Source organism: Cornus florida, unplaced genomic scaffold, assembly GCF_030987335.1.
Source record: "Cornus florida cultivar Cherokee Brave unplaced genomic scaffold, ASM3098733v1 CherokeeBrave_3.0.0_Hap2_Chr02, whole genome shotgun sequence".
In the NCBI taxonomy this organism is placed as follows: Eukaryota; Viridiplantae; Streptophyta; class Magnoliopsida; order Cornales; family Cornaceae; genus Cornus; species Cornus florida.
The window spans coordinates 6,516,193-6,533,791 of record NW_026775572.1 but is presented as its reverse complement, the minus strand read 5'-3'; the positions used below and the strand labels follow the sequence as shown (position 1 = coordinate 6,533,791).

Sequence of the window (17,599 nt, the reverse complement as noted above, 5' to 3'; positions counted from 1 at the left end):
ATGATTTAAAATATTAAAAAATAAATTAATTTTGTATTGGATGAATCATCTTTATACCCAATTATTTATATTAATTTTTAGCAATTAAATAGTAAAATAATTGATTAATAATAATAATCATTATTATTTATATTCATATTTAAATTAAACAAAGTAAGGCGGATTACATTTTAGTTGTCATATTCTTTTTATTTTCTGTTTTCAATAATAATTATTTATATTTATATGTAGAACATAATTCACTTATCATAACATACTCATGTTTTATCATAAAATAATGGATTATTAAATATTATTATTATTATTTATATTCATATTTAAATTAGAAAAACTAAGGACGACTGCATTTTAGTTGCCATATTTTTTTATTTTGTGTTTTCAATAATAATTATTTATATTTATATGTAGAATATAGTTCATTTATGATAACATACTCATATTTTATTGAATTATTAAATATATCTTTTTTTAAGTCCCCTCGAAGAAACATTAAATGGCAACTCTAGAATAAAAATTGTCATGCAAAAGTAACATATTTTATAATTCATGCATAATAATTTTATGATTTATGCATAATTTATCAGTCCCCTTTCATATTTTTTATGAATATGAACCATTTCTATGCAAATTTTTCTGTGCAAAAATTACACAGTATAAAACGTTATTCAGTCAAAACTGTGTAGATAGTAAAAAAATAAATATTATATTGATTTTCATTCATGTAAAATTGTTATGTCATATAAATAATATAATGACTCAAATTAATCTCTTCTCATATTTCTATTGAGATATTGATAAAAATTAAAAGTTATATTATTTAATATTCCATCCTTCAACTCTTAATTTATTTCCAAAATTTTTAGGTAATGATGTATTGGATATAATCAAATTATGTGTCCCAATATATAATAATTGTTGGAATATTTTATAAGTCTGAATTTAATAACCATTATATTTGTTATGTGAAAAAAAATGGTGAAACAACTCGGCATAATAGGAATTTTGAAAATAAAATGACAGTTTTGTGCGAGAAAGTTAACTTTCTTGTGTTTTTTGCGGCAAAATATTTTGAAAAAATTTATCAATGCGGGAATTTCACTTTTCCAAAAATTTTTCCTTTCCAGATAACCAAACTCCTAAAAATTAAATTTTTTTTTCATTTTTACCTACTTCATGCTAACCAAACGAACCATTAGAAAAATGATTCTTATACCAAATAATTGTAGTTAATTAATAGACTTACTATTTTAATTGATTAATTACATAATAAATAAGGTATTAAAATTTTGATTAGTTATATTTGGTATAAATAATAAATAAAAAATTATTCAGTTCGACAATGTACTGTTTCGCTAACTATTAATACCTTTTTTTTTCGTCGCAAGTTAATTCATTATTTCCATATTCGGTGAAGTCGGTAGCCCTAATTAGGCAATCGAACGGCGATAATAAACCTAGTCTGCTCTACAAAAACGTATTGTGCCTTCAATACTCTCTTACATCTGCAAGTTAATAGCAGTATAACTCTCTCTCCCTGTAAAAGCAATCGCAGTATTACTCTCTCTCGTAGCAGATCTAATCTAAAGTAAGACATGGCCACGACGATCAAGAGCGTTAAGGCGCGACAGATTTTCGACAGCAGAGGCAATCCCACTGTCGAGGTTTGATTTCAAACACATATACTTTGATTTCTTCTTATGTAGTTTTGGTTGCACAACTTGTTTTTGTGAACTACGCTTTTTATTTAGCGATAAGCCGAATCGGTGCACTGAATCTGCAATACAGTGTTCACTGTTCATCAACAGACTTGCTTTAAACATCAAATTAGTATAATTAATTATTCTTAGTTTTTGTATGAATAAATCTATGATTTCCACCCATCAGTGTATAGTCTGATTTTAGTATTTATTAGACCATTTTTTTTTTTTTTTTGGGGAGGGGGAGAAGATGTGATTAGTTAGTTCACAAAATATTTGCAGAGGATTTATAAATTTATATATATATATATATATATACATACATGTTTGTATAATTATAGTTTCTTTTATATGTTTGATCAATTGGATGCGTCATATGTGTAGGTGGATGTGTATACATCAGATGGCAACTATGCGAGAGCTGCTGTTCCAAGTGGTGCATCCACTGGTACGATTATTACTTTTGCAATTTAGAGTCATACACGCTCATACATATTTTAATTTTGTTAGTTATCATTTCATACGTTCACTCAGTTCAGTTTATTTTCTCAACTAGACATTGAAATCATGGTTGCATGACACAGTGAAATGGATTATAAGTTTTGCTTCAATATATATTCACAGGAAGGAATTACAGAGCATAGTAGTATGGTGTAATAGCTCTGTAGTATGGTGTAATAGCAAATGCAGATATTGTCACCTGCTGTAACAGATGTGTAAACTTATATGTGTAAATATTATGAAACAAGATTATGATTGTTGATCTGATGGTGAGCTGTGTCTTTTAGCAATTTTAATGTTTTTTTTTTTTGGTTTTGAAAGTTTATGGATGGGATATTGAACCTGCTAGTGTGGTGAATTTATTGTTATTATTGCATTGAAGATGTGCTCACAATCTCCATTTCAAGTAAAAATAAAATAAAATTAGGAACTTCACCTATTAGAAATTTATATTTTCACACTATCAAGAAAAATAAGCTAGCCTTTTGGGCCTATTGCTTCAGTAAATATTTTCAACGATTTCACAAGTTTTCTGCTGTAAATGTTATCCTTTACAATTGATGTGCCAACAATTCTTGATTTGAAAATTCTAGCAGTGTTTTCATTGGATTTGCTGTTTTTAATGATGCTCAAGTATGGCTGCTTTTTTGGAATTTATCTGGTGGAAAAAAGTTTATTGTATGTAATTTTTTGTTTTTGTTTTTCAGGAGTGTATGAAGCTCTTGAATTAAGAGATGGAGGGTCAGATTACCTTGGAAAAGGTGTTTCAAAGGTCAGTACTTTGCTGTTCAGACTGTTAACTCACTGTATGGTGTACATATACCCTGCGTGCTGATCTTGTTTTTCTCTTCCTGTAGGCTGTTGAGAATGTCAACTCAATTATTGGCCCTTCTCTCATTGGAAAGGTTGGTCTCTCTCTCTCTTTCCCTCCTCCCTCCCGCGTGTGTTGTCATCAACGTACATGAAGTTAGGACTCTTATCTTTGAAATTTGGATACTGAATGGACGTATCAAATCTTGTGCTCAACCTAAAGGTTGATTAGTGAATTCTTTTGGAATGAAATACGAGTATACACTATTAATGATATTTTTAGTCTAATTTTGATATTGACTCCTCATTTGAAGTGAAGTTTTAATTTGTTTTGCACAGGACCCGACCCAACAGACTAGTATCGATAACTTCATGGTTCAGCAACTTGATGGAACTGTAAATGAGTGGGGCTGGTGCAAGCAAAAGGTATTTTACCAGATTGCTTCTGTTTACTTCTAACCTAGAGCACATTCACCAGTGAACCAATTGTGGTTTTCAGCTTGGAGCGAATGCCATACTGGCAGTGTCTCTTGCGGTTTGTAAAGCTGGCGCTAGTGTCCAAAAAATCCCCCTTTACAAGGTATCTTTGTGATCAGGTTTTCCATCTTTACTATATAATTTTTGTTCCTTCTTTGGTATATTTTACTTTGAAGTTTGGCTTATTGCTTTCAGCAATGGCAAGGCAGTGGTAATTCGTTTCCTATTTCCCACTCCTTTGACTCATAGTTTAATAGAGTGCTGGATTTTTTATACAAAGTAGTATACTAATTTTCCTTTACCTTCTAATAAATAATAACACAAGAACTTATCCAAAAAATATATATAAATAATAACACGAGAAAAATGTTTTTCTTCCCATCCTTGTATTATCTATTGGACCCAAGTCATCGTACTTAATTTAATCCAAACTTGCCTTCTCAGCCCCGTATCTTCGAATCAAGTACCAAATTGTGGTGTTTTCTATTTCATAAAGGCCCTAAAAGCCCAGGAATAAATTTTAGTCATTGTATGCATTTGAAGAACTAAATATGATAAAATGGCAATTTCTGGATGCAGCATATTGCCAACCTGGCCGGTAACAAGAAGTTGGTTCTACCAGTTCCCGCTTTCAATGTCATAAATGGTGGATCACATGCAGGAAATAAACTTGCTATGCAGGTAGGCCTCTTTATAGATTCTTGTCATTTTATCTATCAAAATGGGTCTGAAGTTTGACTTTCATTTTATTTATCAAGATGGGTCTGAAGTTTGACTTTCTCATCACCAACTTGTTTTTGCAGGAGTTCATGATTCTTCCTGTTGGAGCTTCCAATTTCAAAGAGGCCATGAAGATGGGGGTGGAAGTATATCACCATTTGAAGGTGGGTTATGATTTCCCATTTCTCTCCTTTTTTTGGCCTGGAACAATGAATTGCAGGCTTATGATTGTTCTTACTATTTCACTATGCTGTATGTATTGCAACGTGACCTGATATCAGCTATTAATAAATATGTTACATTAATGCAATGTGGGTTGATGTTAGAAGTAGAAAGTGTTCTGGTGGGTAAGTTTGGGATCCACCATTTGGCCTCAGTGTGCCACCAAGGAAATTTTGAACTGATCATTTTAACAATTCTATATGTTGGATGGTTGATCCACTTTTCAAGAAAGGGTATGCACCTCATTTTTGTGAGGTCCACCATCTCATGCGAATTACCAAGTGGCAAATGTGAACATTATTAATGTGATTCTATTATTTGCCTTTTTTCTATAACATATCCATATTAACAGGTGTTGAAACATGAATGAGACACATAAGCTGTTGTGGGTCCACTTAGAGTTGTCAGTCCCGACACCTGTATGGAATCTGTAATGGAATTCCTTTTTCTGGATTCACATTCGATATAGTCTGATTATTTTCCAATGCATAGTTTCTTTTGCGTTAGACACTTCCACATTGTCGAGAGTTTATTATTGCTCTTGGGCTTTCAACTTATCACTAACTTCACTGCCTAATTCCAGGCTGTGATTAAGAAGAAATATGGTCAGGATGCGACAAATGTTGGTGATGAGGGTGGCTTTGCTCCTAACATTCAGGTCAAACGTGGTTTTATGATATTACTTTCAACTTCTATTTTTTACGTTATTATTATTATTTTTAATTTTACTTTTAAAAAGCTTCATTTTTGTGCATGTTACTTATCAAAAAAAATTTTTTGTGCATGTTCAGGAGAACAAGGAAGGTCTTGAATTGCTAAAGACAGCCATAGCTAAAGCTGGTTACACAGACAAGGTGAGTCAGTTTGCATAATGGTTCTATTTATTATTTCCTGCTAGTTTGACACTCAGATGACAAGCTGTGAGTTCCTCATTTTACTTAGGTGGTTATTGGAATGGATGTTGCTGCTTCTGAATTTTATGGAGCAGACAAGACTTACGATCTGAACTTCAAAGAAGAGGTGAGATTTTTCTGTTATGTTTCACGGTTTCTGTAGTCGGTGCTTTTTGAATTTTGGAATGAGGCCGAGTAGTTAACCTCTTGTCTTGAGATATTAGTCCATCTCATGGTATATATTGTGTGTGAATCAAAGTATCCAACTTGTCTTCCGTGTTGTATGTTGTATCTAGAATCTCCAAGTGTTAATCTCAGGTTTTGGAACCATGCAATACAACAGCTCTTGAACTGTAATCTTATGTTTCTTTGGTTTTTACTGTTCTCCTGTGGATTGCAATTGTGAACATAATAAAATGTATATTAGGAACATAATAAAATGTTGCTGTCCACTCTATGTTCTCTAAAATCTGAAGCGTGAAAAACTCTACATGTGTTCTCAAATCATCCGCTTCAAAAAATCTTCAAGTCTGTTTTTACCAATGAGCCATTAGCCCAATGGTATAACCTTTCCTCCCTCGAGGGGGGGAGGTGAGGGGTTTGAGCCCTTTAATAGGTAGTTTGTGAAATGTGTGTGTGAGTAGTTAGTTACCTACCAAAACAAAATCTTCAAGTTAGCTTCCAACTTTTTAAATAACCCAATGATGATTTGTTTGTACGCGTATAGAATGTCTAATGTGATAAACATTAATGGCAATCACAAGATCAATTACAAAGCAAATTAACCTGCTAAAAAACCATGTTACATGGACTTTTTAGAAGTAGGTGAAGTATCCATGTCTGACAAAATACTCGAACATTTGGAAAACTGGAACATGGGTATGGGATATGTGTCCAATACGTTAGATATAAACCTAAAAACACGTAACCAGTTGTTCCAGTTTATTATATTATTGCTTCAAAACAAGTGAAATGCTTGTATTGAATACCGTTACATAAAAAAAATTTATTTTACTCCAGAAAATAAAATAAAAATATTAAATAATACGAATAATTTATTTGGGGATTTGACGCATCCGACATCCGAGTCCATGTAACATAGCTAAAAATTGCCTTCAACTTGAAATGATTAAATGTCACCCATGTGAAGTCTTGGAAACTGTGTTTGAGACTGCACAATGCATATTTTATGTGAAACACGTGTTGGTTTTTTGGTTAAAAGCAGTTTATCTAGTATGAAAGTAGATACATATATTATTCACCTATTAGAAAAAGAAAAAATAAATTTTTTATACCATAATTTAGTTTATTTATCTGTAATCTCTCTTGTTTCTATTGCTGTGTCTGCAGAAGAATGATGGCTCACAAAAGATCTCAGGAGATCAGCTCAAAGATCTCTACAAGTCATTTGTGTCTGAGTACCCTATTGTATCAATTGAGGATCCATTTGACCAAGATGACTGGGAGCACTACACCAAGCTAACAAGTGAAATTGGTGAAAAAGTACAGATTGTGGGAGATGATCTCTTGGTCACCAATCCCAAGGTTAGAATGGATTTTCTTTCTGTTCTCTGGTTCTCTTGAACTATGCTTTGGATTTCATTGAGGACTAAGTGTGCACGAGTCCATACTCTTGTGGCTTATCACTTATGAAGCATAAAAGGTGTACCGAAGTTTCATTCATATTCATTTTCACTTAACTGCATTTTGAATGTATGTTCACAGAGGGTCGAGAAGGCAATAAAGGAGAAAGCTTGCAATGCACTTCTTCTGAAGGTATCATTCAATTTGCTCTTCATGTGGCACCATGAATTTTTTTTATTCTTGACCGATTAGAAATATAGCTCATCCTTTTACTTGGTCTGCGGACAGGTTAATCAAATTGGTTCTGTAACTGAGAGCATTGAAGCTGTAAGAATGTCCAAGAAAGCTGGTTGGGGTGTAATGGCCAGTCATCGCAGGTTTGAAATAATCTCAAGGACATTGTAGACAATAATTCATAATTTGATCAATTTTGTTGTACTATTTTTGAAAAGTTCAAGGTTTTAAAGTAGTTTAAATTATTTGGTTGTAGTGGAGAGACAGAGGATACTTTCATTGCTGACCTCTCCGTGGGTTTGGCTACGGTAAGTTTGTATTTAGAATCTAATACTACAATCTCTCATTAAAATCTTCCTTAGCGTTTTACACCAACTATTTGTTGATGAAATTTTGCTTTATCAGGGCCAAATTAAGACTGGAGCTCCATGCAGATCAGAGCGTCTTGCAAAGTACAATCAGGTTGACATCCTGGCCTTTTGAAATGCATCAATTATACTCTTTTTCATGAAAACAACTGCCAGACTTCTCTTCTGTTATATTTTAGTTCGTGGTGGGAGCATAAAATATGTTCACCGTGATTTGTTAAAGATGCTGATTTGTCTTGTATGAATGCAGCTCTTGCGAATTGAAGAGGAACTGGGCTCGGCAGCAGTTTATGCAGGAACAAGGTTCCGGATGCCTGTTGAACCCTATTAGATTGTGCCAGTAACGTGTCAATGAGAATTGTGGGGGGAATTTTGGTGCTGGAGTTTCAGTTGGAAGTTTCACTTAACGTGAATAAATCAGTATGCAGGATGTGTCTAGGCTCATGAGACCTGTGATACTTTTTAAATAATTATTACTCATAAGTTTTGTTATTAGAACTGAAGAGATGATCTGAGAAACTTTTTGAGGCAGACTGTGTTTTCTGATCTCAAGTTTTGAGTGATTTCCAAATGTGATGCTAATTTACTATATATATATATATATATATATAATGTGGGTTTACTTAGCATTTGAAAGTAGCTCCTATTGACGTTAGCCTGGCATGTGCTCATCACAAGTTGGGTCTGCAAATGTGATCCTAATTTATAGGGTTGGCATTTGCCCAGTCAATCTCATCCAATCCGGTTGGATTGTATTTGTTTTTTAGTTTTATGGACCGGTAACGGATTGAAAAACTATTAATCCGAGTGACCTGATGGCTACAAAATTTGTTGATTTCTCTCGAAATTAAGATTATAGTAAAATGATGAAGAGTGCAATGAAAATGATTAACGACGATGCTTGCCTTGTGTGTTTTTTTTTGTTTTTTTCCCTTGTCGGTAAGAAAGAGTTGCTCCTCTTCTCCCGAGACAAGAGTTTTTCTCTCTCAAAATATGAACGAGAGAGAGGGGGATGGGGTATGAACGGGAGAGGGGAAGGGGAAGGGGAAGGGGAAGAGGGGCAACTCTTTCTTACTGACAAGGAAAAAAAAAAAAAAACACATGCATCTAAAATTGCTTGCATTTATTGTGGACACTCCAAATGACACAAACAAGGCTTTGAGCAAAATTAAATATAGTTATTAACATAATTTTATTTTCCTAAACCATCTTAATCCAAAGGCGTTTCCTTCTCTTGATATCTCCAAATGACACAAATCTTCTGCAAAACTAACTAAATAATGGAACATGTGGTTTAGTTACAAATCCAAAAAAGGTACTATTATTGTTATATTAGAGTTTTATCGACAGTAAAGGAAAAGTAATATGACCTCATTCTAAAAACATTAAGTGCAAAGAGATGGATTTAATATATTTTTCATTACTTTATCAATTGTTAATATTAATTTAAATTATTTTTCTTGTATAGATCAGTGTTATGGAAATTGTAAAATCATTAAATTTTAGATGGTGTTGATTTTGAGATTTTATTGTAATGTAAGGTAAACATCTTTCTTTAATCTTTAAGCTGTAATGTTGTTGTTGTTGTTTTTTTTGTTTTTGTTTTTGTTTATAAAATGCTCTAAATGTTTTACCAGTTTAATACGGTTGTTCATATCTTATCAAATATTTGAATTGAATTATTGCAATGAACTGGTTTGCTCAATTGTTAGGGATTCTAATGGACACAATTCCCTACAAAGCTCTTCTTGGACAAGGCATGTATTACACTTCACATACTCATCCTTTTTTCGTTTGTGCATCTATAATGTTGCATGAATGCAAATTTATGATTTTTTTTCCTTCTTTATTTTCAGGTTTTGTTGGTGATGTTCTGTTTTCCTTGCAATGTCACAGGCATACCTGAATTTTAGTAGTGAATCTGTAATTAACTCATGTGTCTACTTAGCATTTTCTAAATATATATATATATATATATATATATATATATATATACTTTTGTTTTTTTATTTTTTATATAGAACTTAAATCATTTCTGGTTATTTGTCCTTTTGATTGTTAAATGTTAATGGTTTGAGCTATATATCTTATTTTTTTGTGATTTTTTTACACTGTTTTTCTGGGTTACAAAAAATATTTATTTTGGGAACTGGAAGAGTTTTAATTCTTATATCAAATGTTGATATTTCATAGACTTAGAAGTTATGTGGAGGCATTCAATAGTCCTATAATTTTAAAGTTTTTTTTTTTTTATATATATTTAAAATGTCATAGAAGGTGTATCAACCATTGAACAAAAAATGAAGAACTAAAATAAAAATACAAATTATTTGGACTCTACCAAAGAATCTGTAGAAACTATATCTCCCATTTAAAGCCAAAATAACAACATTTTAACATTAAATATATATATATATCTTGTGGAAAGGAAAGGCAAAGAAAATAAATTTTATTTTAAAAAAGAATGTACAAACATCAAAGGCCAATGGAAAATTAGTTGTGTTTAATAAAAGTTCAAAGAGTGCAACACAACTAATACAAGTATTTTAATTATTTCTAAGATAATTGAACAAGTATGTGTGTTTATATATATATATATATACACATGGATACAAAGTATGTTTTTTTTTTAAGAAATTGTTTGGTATTTCTCATTTATTGTAGTAAATAATTTTTTTAATTAGTATAATGTAATTGTTCGTGAATTAGTTCCTTTTTTTTTCTCTCTCTGTTCATAGTTCATGAATGATTTTTCTCTTTTTCCAAGATATATATTGTTCATTTATACTTTAATTAGTTTAATTTATTTATACCAATTGTATTATTTTTTCACTGCACACGAGATTGGAGTACATATTGAATTTGTTAGTTATGTGTAAAGTATTAAACTTAATTAGTAAAGTAGTACATACATGTTTATAAAATATATTTATTTAAAATATTTTACTAATTAAGTTTAGCTATATGTGAATTGAGTTTTTCACATCTCTTATCAAATATGTTTATTTGGATTATAACATGCTATTATTTATTATTTTTAGTCATAAAAAATATATATCTATACATTAATCACACTAAAAGGCACAAATTAGAAAAAGAACTCTTAAACGTGTGAGTTATTTTTTCTTATTTTTAAATATTTTTATTATTTTTTAAAACAAAATATAAAAAATTTAAAGATAATGTTTAATGGGAAAATTGAAGGAAACACCAAATCAACTTCCCAATTTCATTTATTTATTTATACATTTTTACTATTTTTTAGTCAAGATATAAAATTTAAAGATATTATTTAATAGAAAATTTAGATATGGCGTACCCAATGAACTTCTTAATTTTTGTTTTTTATCTCATCAAAATTTAATATTATATTTACTCCTCCATTTTATTAAAATTAATCATAAAATTCTAGCTCATCATCTTTAGAACTTTTTCAACTCCCTCTATAAAAAAGTGTTTTGAATTTATTATTGATTAATGTGTTATTTGTGTTTATTATAGTGTTGCTCATTTGTTTCTTTGATATTTACCAAGCTACACATAATTGTTTCACAGAGAAATCATAATTTCTTATTACCAACACTTTAGATGAACATGTGACTAAATTCATAAATGAATATGTAAAAAGGGCGGTAAGTCTTATAATAATAAAAGTCTGTATAATTGGTCCGATCATCTTGACAAGTTCCTTAGGTAATAATAGATTGTCTATATTTTTATTTATTTATTTTTTACTATCTTTTTATATATTCAATGTATTTATTTTATTATGTCAATATAATTGGAAGATTTTATTTTATCCAGTTACTTGTGATGGACTTCTAAAGTTTAGATATGATTTCACTTGTCATGTTTATTTTAATATATATATATATATATATATATATGCATGTAGCACATAAAATCAAGAATCATTATTTTTGAAGGACAAGGTACAACCCAAAAAAATAAGAGAAAAAAAAAATTAATAGGAGAAGAGTCCATCAATATTGAAAACACTTCATTTATTATTTGAATACATAATGAAAATATTAATCAACAAAAATGGAAAAATATAAATCATAAGAAAATAGAGGTGATGGGATATATATATATATATATAAGTGACGGAATACATAAAAAAAATAAAAATTAAAAACCATTTTTATTTTATGAACTAACATCATTCCCAATTTTGATTTCCAATTTATATAATTTCAATCTAAGGAAAAATACCAAAAATTTTTCCTTAAAATTATTATATGAACCGGGAATAAACTCTTACTTATATTTCCTTGAATTTTTTAAAAATGGGTTTGCTAACTATAAAGCTTTATAAAATGCCTTCACTTCAAACTGGACAATTAACTTATCATCTAAAAAATAAATATATTAATCCAATTATCATATTACAAAATGATCAAGAGCTAAAACATATTGGTCAAAGAGATACTAATAACCAAACCAAAAAATATTTCCCAATTTCAACAAACGGTTTCTAACTAATAAGTATTTTTATTAGGCCTTACATTGAAAAAAGAGGACTCAGTATTTGAAACACTTACAACAAATACATAATGTTGTATTGAGCAAACCATTAATTAAACTTCGAGCATTTTAAAACACAAAAAAAAATCATAAAAGAATCAAAACCTCTTTTTCAAAATTCTAAACAGACTCTCTTATTTTCAAAATTGAATTAGTTGGCATGTATTATGTAAATGAAAACGATCCATACAATATGACAAATCCACAAACTCAAATAAAATATAACAAAGGTTATAACATTATAGTCATTCATATCGACCAATAATATTTAAAATTCACAAAGATAACGCAACAAAACATTTCACACACCTAAAAATATTTCAAATACTAGGAAAGAGCCAAGATAAAAGAATTACCTGGGTGGCAAATAGAAAGAAAGAGCCAAGGTAAAGATATTCATGATAATTATTGAACATTATAGACATATAGATAAAAATAATTGATTATAATCAACCAATAAAATATTTAATAAAATGTGAAAAACGCAATTCATATATGATTAGATTAATTTATATATATGATTTGTATAGTGAATTGATTCCTTTATGAAATCTTCTAATTTTTATTTTTATTTTTTTTAAATAAAAAATTGAGTTTTATATAAAATTTATTTATTTTACAAAATATTTATTTCATCACGTACATGCATCGTATGTGAATTTTCCTAATACTAAAATTTAAGCATCGTATGTGAATTAACCTTTCTCTTCTCGCTTACACACAACTTAAGTACACTTTCTCTTATTTTAGTTTGTAATCCAATCTCTTTTAATAGTAACTTATACTATCATTCATCCTAATTTCTTCATTTCACCCGTTTGAATTGTTCTTACTTATTTTTTCAAAGAGCAACACTCTTTGCTCCGTATAAGATAGTTGACCTTTTAATCTATTTGACAGTCATTTACGGAGTATCTGTTGGGAAACGTGCAAGTTTTAAAAACTTTTCGAGGGATTTTAATACATAGATCTTGATTCATCACATAGAGACAAGTTTAATGCAAAAATAAAATATGATGTATCATTCAATTAACAGATTAAATACTTACATCAAAGGTCTGAGTAAATCTTTAATTCTTTCCTATAAAGTGAATGTTCTCACTTATTGTAGATCCCTTAGCAAGACGCCTTCTCCTTGGATCTCCATCTTCTTGATAATTGTTTTGCCTTTAGGAATCACTCATATGCCTCCATGAATGACCTTGGAAAATTAGGCTTGTGGGAGCCTCCATTAGATGAGAACACTAACCCTAATTTTCTAGAGAGAGAAAATTTATTCCTTTTTCCTTCTCATAAAAATTACACCCAAAATATACATAGACCACGTATATTTATAAGCAACATAAAAATAAAGAAAAGGAAATAACAAATCCTTCTCAATCTCTAATTCATATGTCTCAAATCTAATATGATTCCAATATCAAGTTGGGCTATGAGTGAGAATCCATTGGGCCTATTATTTTATTGGCTACAATGAATTAATAATTGGCCCGGTCCATGGACCCAATTCAATTAATTCATAAATTAATTTCTACTCCACTGAAAGAAATTAATTGAACTCCAATTAAATAATAAATAACCTCTAAATCAATATTGCACTTTGACCCCTCTATGCATAATTAGTTATCGGATAAATAAAGTCATCAATCCGACTACTTAATTAATATATTTATTTTGGTACCATTGATTATTTCTGGCTCGATCACAATAAAACATTTGTTTGACAAAAATAATAATTTAATAAATAAATATATAATAAATCATTTTGTCTAAAACCACACGAAGGCCTTCGAATTTACTTTGTGATCAACCATAATCAATACAAAATAAATACAAGTAGCAATGATGCAAATATTGAAAATATAACCCTCTAACTATTAATCACATGACTACCCAAAGTGTCGGTCTAAGGATCCCGAAGAATCCGCCGAATAAATCAAAGTAATTATTTAATTAATAAAAGAGTCTATAATTTTCTCATGCTTAAGAGTCAAATGCCATGACGATGATAGGGAGCAATTGCATACGACGGCTCTCGCAATATATCTCAACCTAACGCGGATCCAGTTCAAATCTTAATTAATTATGAGTCCATCCATAATTACCGATTATGAACAATTTATAATTACTATTTATATATCATACATTGATTGCCATCACTTACATATATATATAAATATTTCTTGTAATCACAGGAACACTATCAATTTAATAGTGAATCGAAACATAATACATTGAATTCACCAATTATATAAATCATAAATATTTCAGATATGTCAGGAACATGTCACTATAATCCAGATAGGAATTTGCTATGCCAGGGCATATAAATCCCAACAGCTCCCACTTGTCCTCATAGCCAATTCAAATTGCACATAACACCAATGTTATCCAGATGATGATCAAAATTATTGATCAATGACACCTTTGATAATGGATCAACAAAGTTGTGTTCCAATGCAATGTTCTGGCCACAAGTACATTTTCTTGCCGGACAATATCATGTAGAACATGATACTTCCTCTCAGTGTATCTTGTTCCTCTATAGAACCTTGGGTCATTGGTTTGGACTACTTCTGCACTATTGTCGCAACATAGCTCAATAGGCAGGCTAGTATACTCCACAACCTTTAAATTAGTGAGATCAAACCAATAGGCTTCCTTTGCCGCCTTTAAGGCTGCAATGTATTCCACCTGCAAGTTTGAGTCAGCAGTTGAAATCTGCTTAACAATCCACCAACTGATTTCCCTTCCATTAAATGAACATACACTAAGTCATGAACCTCGTAGTATCTACTTCTGATTGAAAATCAGAACTAGCATACCTGACTAGGACCATATCATCATATCCATAATTGAGTATGATATCATTGGTTCTCCTTAGATATTTAATGATATTTTTCACAATAGACCAGTTATCAAGTCCAGGATTTGGACTGATATCATCTGACTATCCCTACAATGTAGCGGATGTCCTATTTGGTATAGACCATGGCATATATGAGACTCTCATATGCCAAAGCATATAGTTTCAGTCTCATTTGCTCAATCTCCTCTGCTAGTCTTGGAAAACTACTTACTAGAGAGAGCAATTCATATCAATAAAGCAAGAACTCATTCTTTGAGTTATGCATACCAAACTTAATAAAAACTTTTCCAATGTAGGATTATTAAGATAAGCCTATTTTCCTTTTAACCTGATCTTGCAAAAGCTTGATCCTAGGAATATAACTTACATCTTGAAAATCCTTCATTTAAAAGTAATTGAACAACTACCTCTTTATCGATGACAAAACTTCCACATCATTCTAAATGAGTAGGATGTCATATATAAATATAGAATCAGAAAAATAATGACATTCCCTTGTACACTCATGAGTTATTCACTAAAAAATCTCCTGATATCTTTTTGTAGATTAACTTGCCTTCCATAGGAATCACCCTACTAGAAAGTTCTACAAGATCCCAAAATTTATTAGAATACATAGATTCCAACTCTGATTTCATAGTAACTCGCCAAAACGATCTGTATCCATATCGGTTCACGCTTCCGTGTAGCTTACTGGGTCCAACTCATGTTTAACAGGGATGTCCATAATGGTCTCACCTAAAAATATGATTCCGTCGGATTGGATGATAATCCTCCCACTACATTAATGTACCGATGCAGGAATCTGTGTACTAGATGATGCTGACGCATCAATAAGGAATTCATTTATTATTCTCAATCTCTATAATAAGTGTGTTCAAAAGTGGTACATTTGATACTCATACCATATTCTCTAACATTATGCTACTAGGTATGTAATTCATAATATGATCCTCTTATAGATAAACAGTGAGTGTAAATGTGATACCCCCGGATTTCCGGATGCGGGTTGGCCAGGCCCACGCCCGATTACTCGAGGATATCAAAACAATTAGCAATAATCGAACACAGAATAATTATATCAAAAGAGATAAATAAAATTTACTGAAATGAAAACTAAAAGAGTAATCCAATATTTGAAAACCTCAGAAATAAAATTTCATTAATAAATAACCTTTATGCTACAACTGATCCTCCATATACAACTCGGGAATCCATCTAGTGGACCCCTATTCAAATCCCAACTGTATTAAAAAGAACTGGAAATAAAACTCAAGTCTTAACATGAAATAGAATCCTATGCCATCGGTGCAGTGAATAACTGTATCTGCTCAGCACGATCAAGCTCTACAGCTTGGACTGACGAACACCTGAAAAAAATAATAAAAGAGTGGGTCAGGCCCACGAGCAAGTTCTAATCTAGCTGCAATCCATACAGTGACCCGATACGCAGATACACCGTAGATACCTCACAATATCTATCTAGTCCATACATATATATATCCACACTATGGGACATTCACTGAACTACAATAGGGGTCTTAACCTGAATAGAAGGCAACATGCAAAAACGCACCTAAAGGTGGGCATGAGTACCTAGACCTAACAGGGTACACCTCAACCTACTATAGCTAGCTACGCATCCACTGCATATACGCGTCCTAACCAACGAGTCTGAGACTCAAGCCCATCTCGTGGTACCATAACCATATATTTAAAGTCCATTCAAATCCATCCATAGGAACTCCAATAAATCGTTTAGCTTATTCAGCTGCACAGACTTATAAGAGATCCAGTAAGTCGTTCAGTTTATTCAACCGCACAGACTTAAATATAAGGAGAATTATGTTTTTATAATTCGTACCCTTCTTTTCAAAATAGGTAGGACTGAGTATTTTGAATCATTCCGTCCCTAGTATGCCACCGTCCCATACCGGTGCATACAATCCACAAAATCCATATAATTGATAGAACATGTAAAACTGTTCACCAATTAAAATCCATAAGGTAGGAATTAGCATTTTGAGCTAAACCATACCTAGTATGCCACCGTCCCATACCGGTGCATACAATCCTCCATATCCATGTAAATTACAACATTCAAATGATAAGCAAGTAGTTTACAATTCAAAGCCAAACCTAGATAATTGACAGAATTTTAATGTGAGAATTCAGCAATTAAAATCCAATACATAATTCCAAATAATTGACCAAATTTAATATAAGAATTCAGCAATTATAATCCAATATATGATTCCAAGTAAATTACAAGGCATAAATAATAAGCACGTAATTTATAGTCCAAAACCAACCATCAACATCGTTGCAGAATAGTATTTAGTATTTCAACAACTTAAAACCAAAACCATGTAAATTACAGACTATGAATGATAGTACAACAATTTAAAATCCAAAACCAATATCCAATTAATTACAGAAGATTTTTAAATGTTTCAGCAATTTAAATCCAAACAATTAACCATATAGTTGCAGGAGATGATTTAATAAATCAACAACTAACATCCAGAGCCTGCATAGATCATATCTAACACATCAATGACCCTATAATATATTTAAAACCATTTTATAAATATATTAAATCCCACTGGAATGCCTAAAAATAAGCTTAAGTATTTAAAACTTCATTTATCCACTAACCGTATACAATGTACATAAGTGTTATACAGTTTGATCCAT

At 30.9% G+C, this 17,599-nt stretch overlaps 1 protein-coding gene across 1 annotated transcript; it reads left to right on the top strand.

The window, feature by feature from the left end:
- Window positions 1-1,400: 1,400 nt before the first annotated feature.
- Window positions 1,401-8,037, top strand: LOC132293330 (enolase). The gene is made up of 17 exons (XM_059790772.1): window positions 1,401-1,661; window positions 2,082-2,145; window positions 2,906-2,970; window positions 3,056-3,103; window positions 3,348-3,434; window positions 3,508-3,588; window positions 4,065-4,166; window positions 4,289-4,369; window positions 5,011-5,085; window positions 5,219-5,281; window positions 5,370-5,447; window positions 6,671-6,865; window positions 7,046-7,096; window positions 7,193-7,281; window positions 7,395-7,446; window positions 7,544-7,600; window positions 7,757-8,037. Exons 1-17 carry the CDS (start codon window positions 1,593-1,595, stop codon window positions 7,835-7,837), a joined length of 1,338 nt encoding a protein of 445 aa, XP_059646755.1. The 5' UTR covers window positions 1,401-1,592; the 3' UTR covers window positions 7,838-8,037.
- Window positions 8,038-17,599: the final 9,562 nt, after the last annotated feature.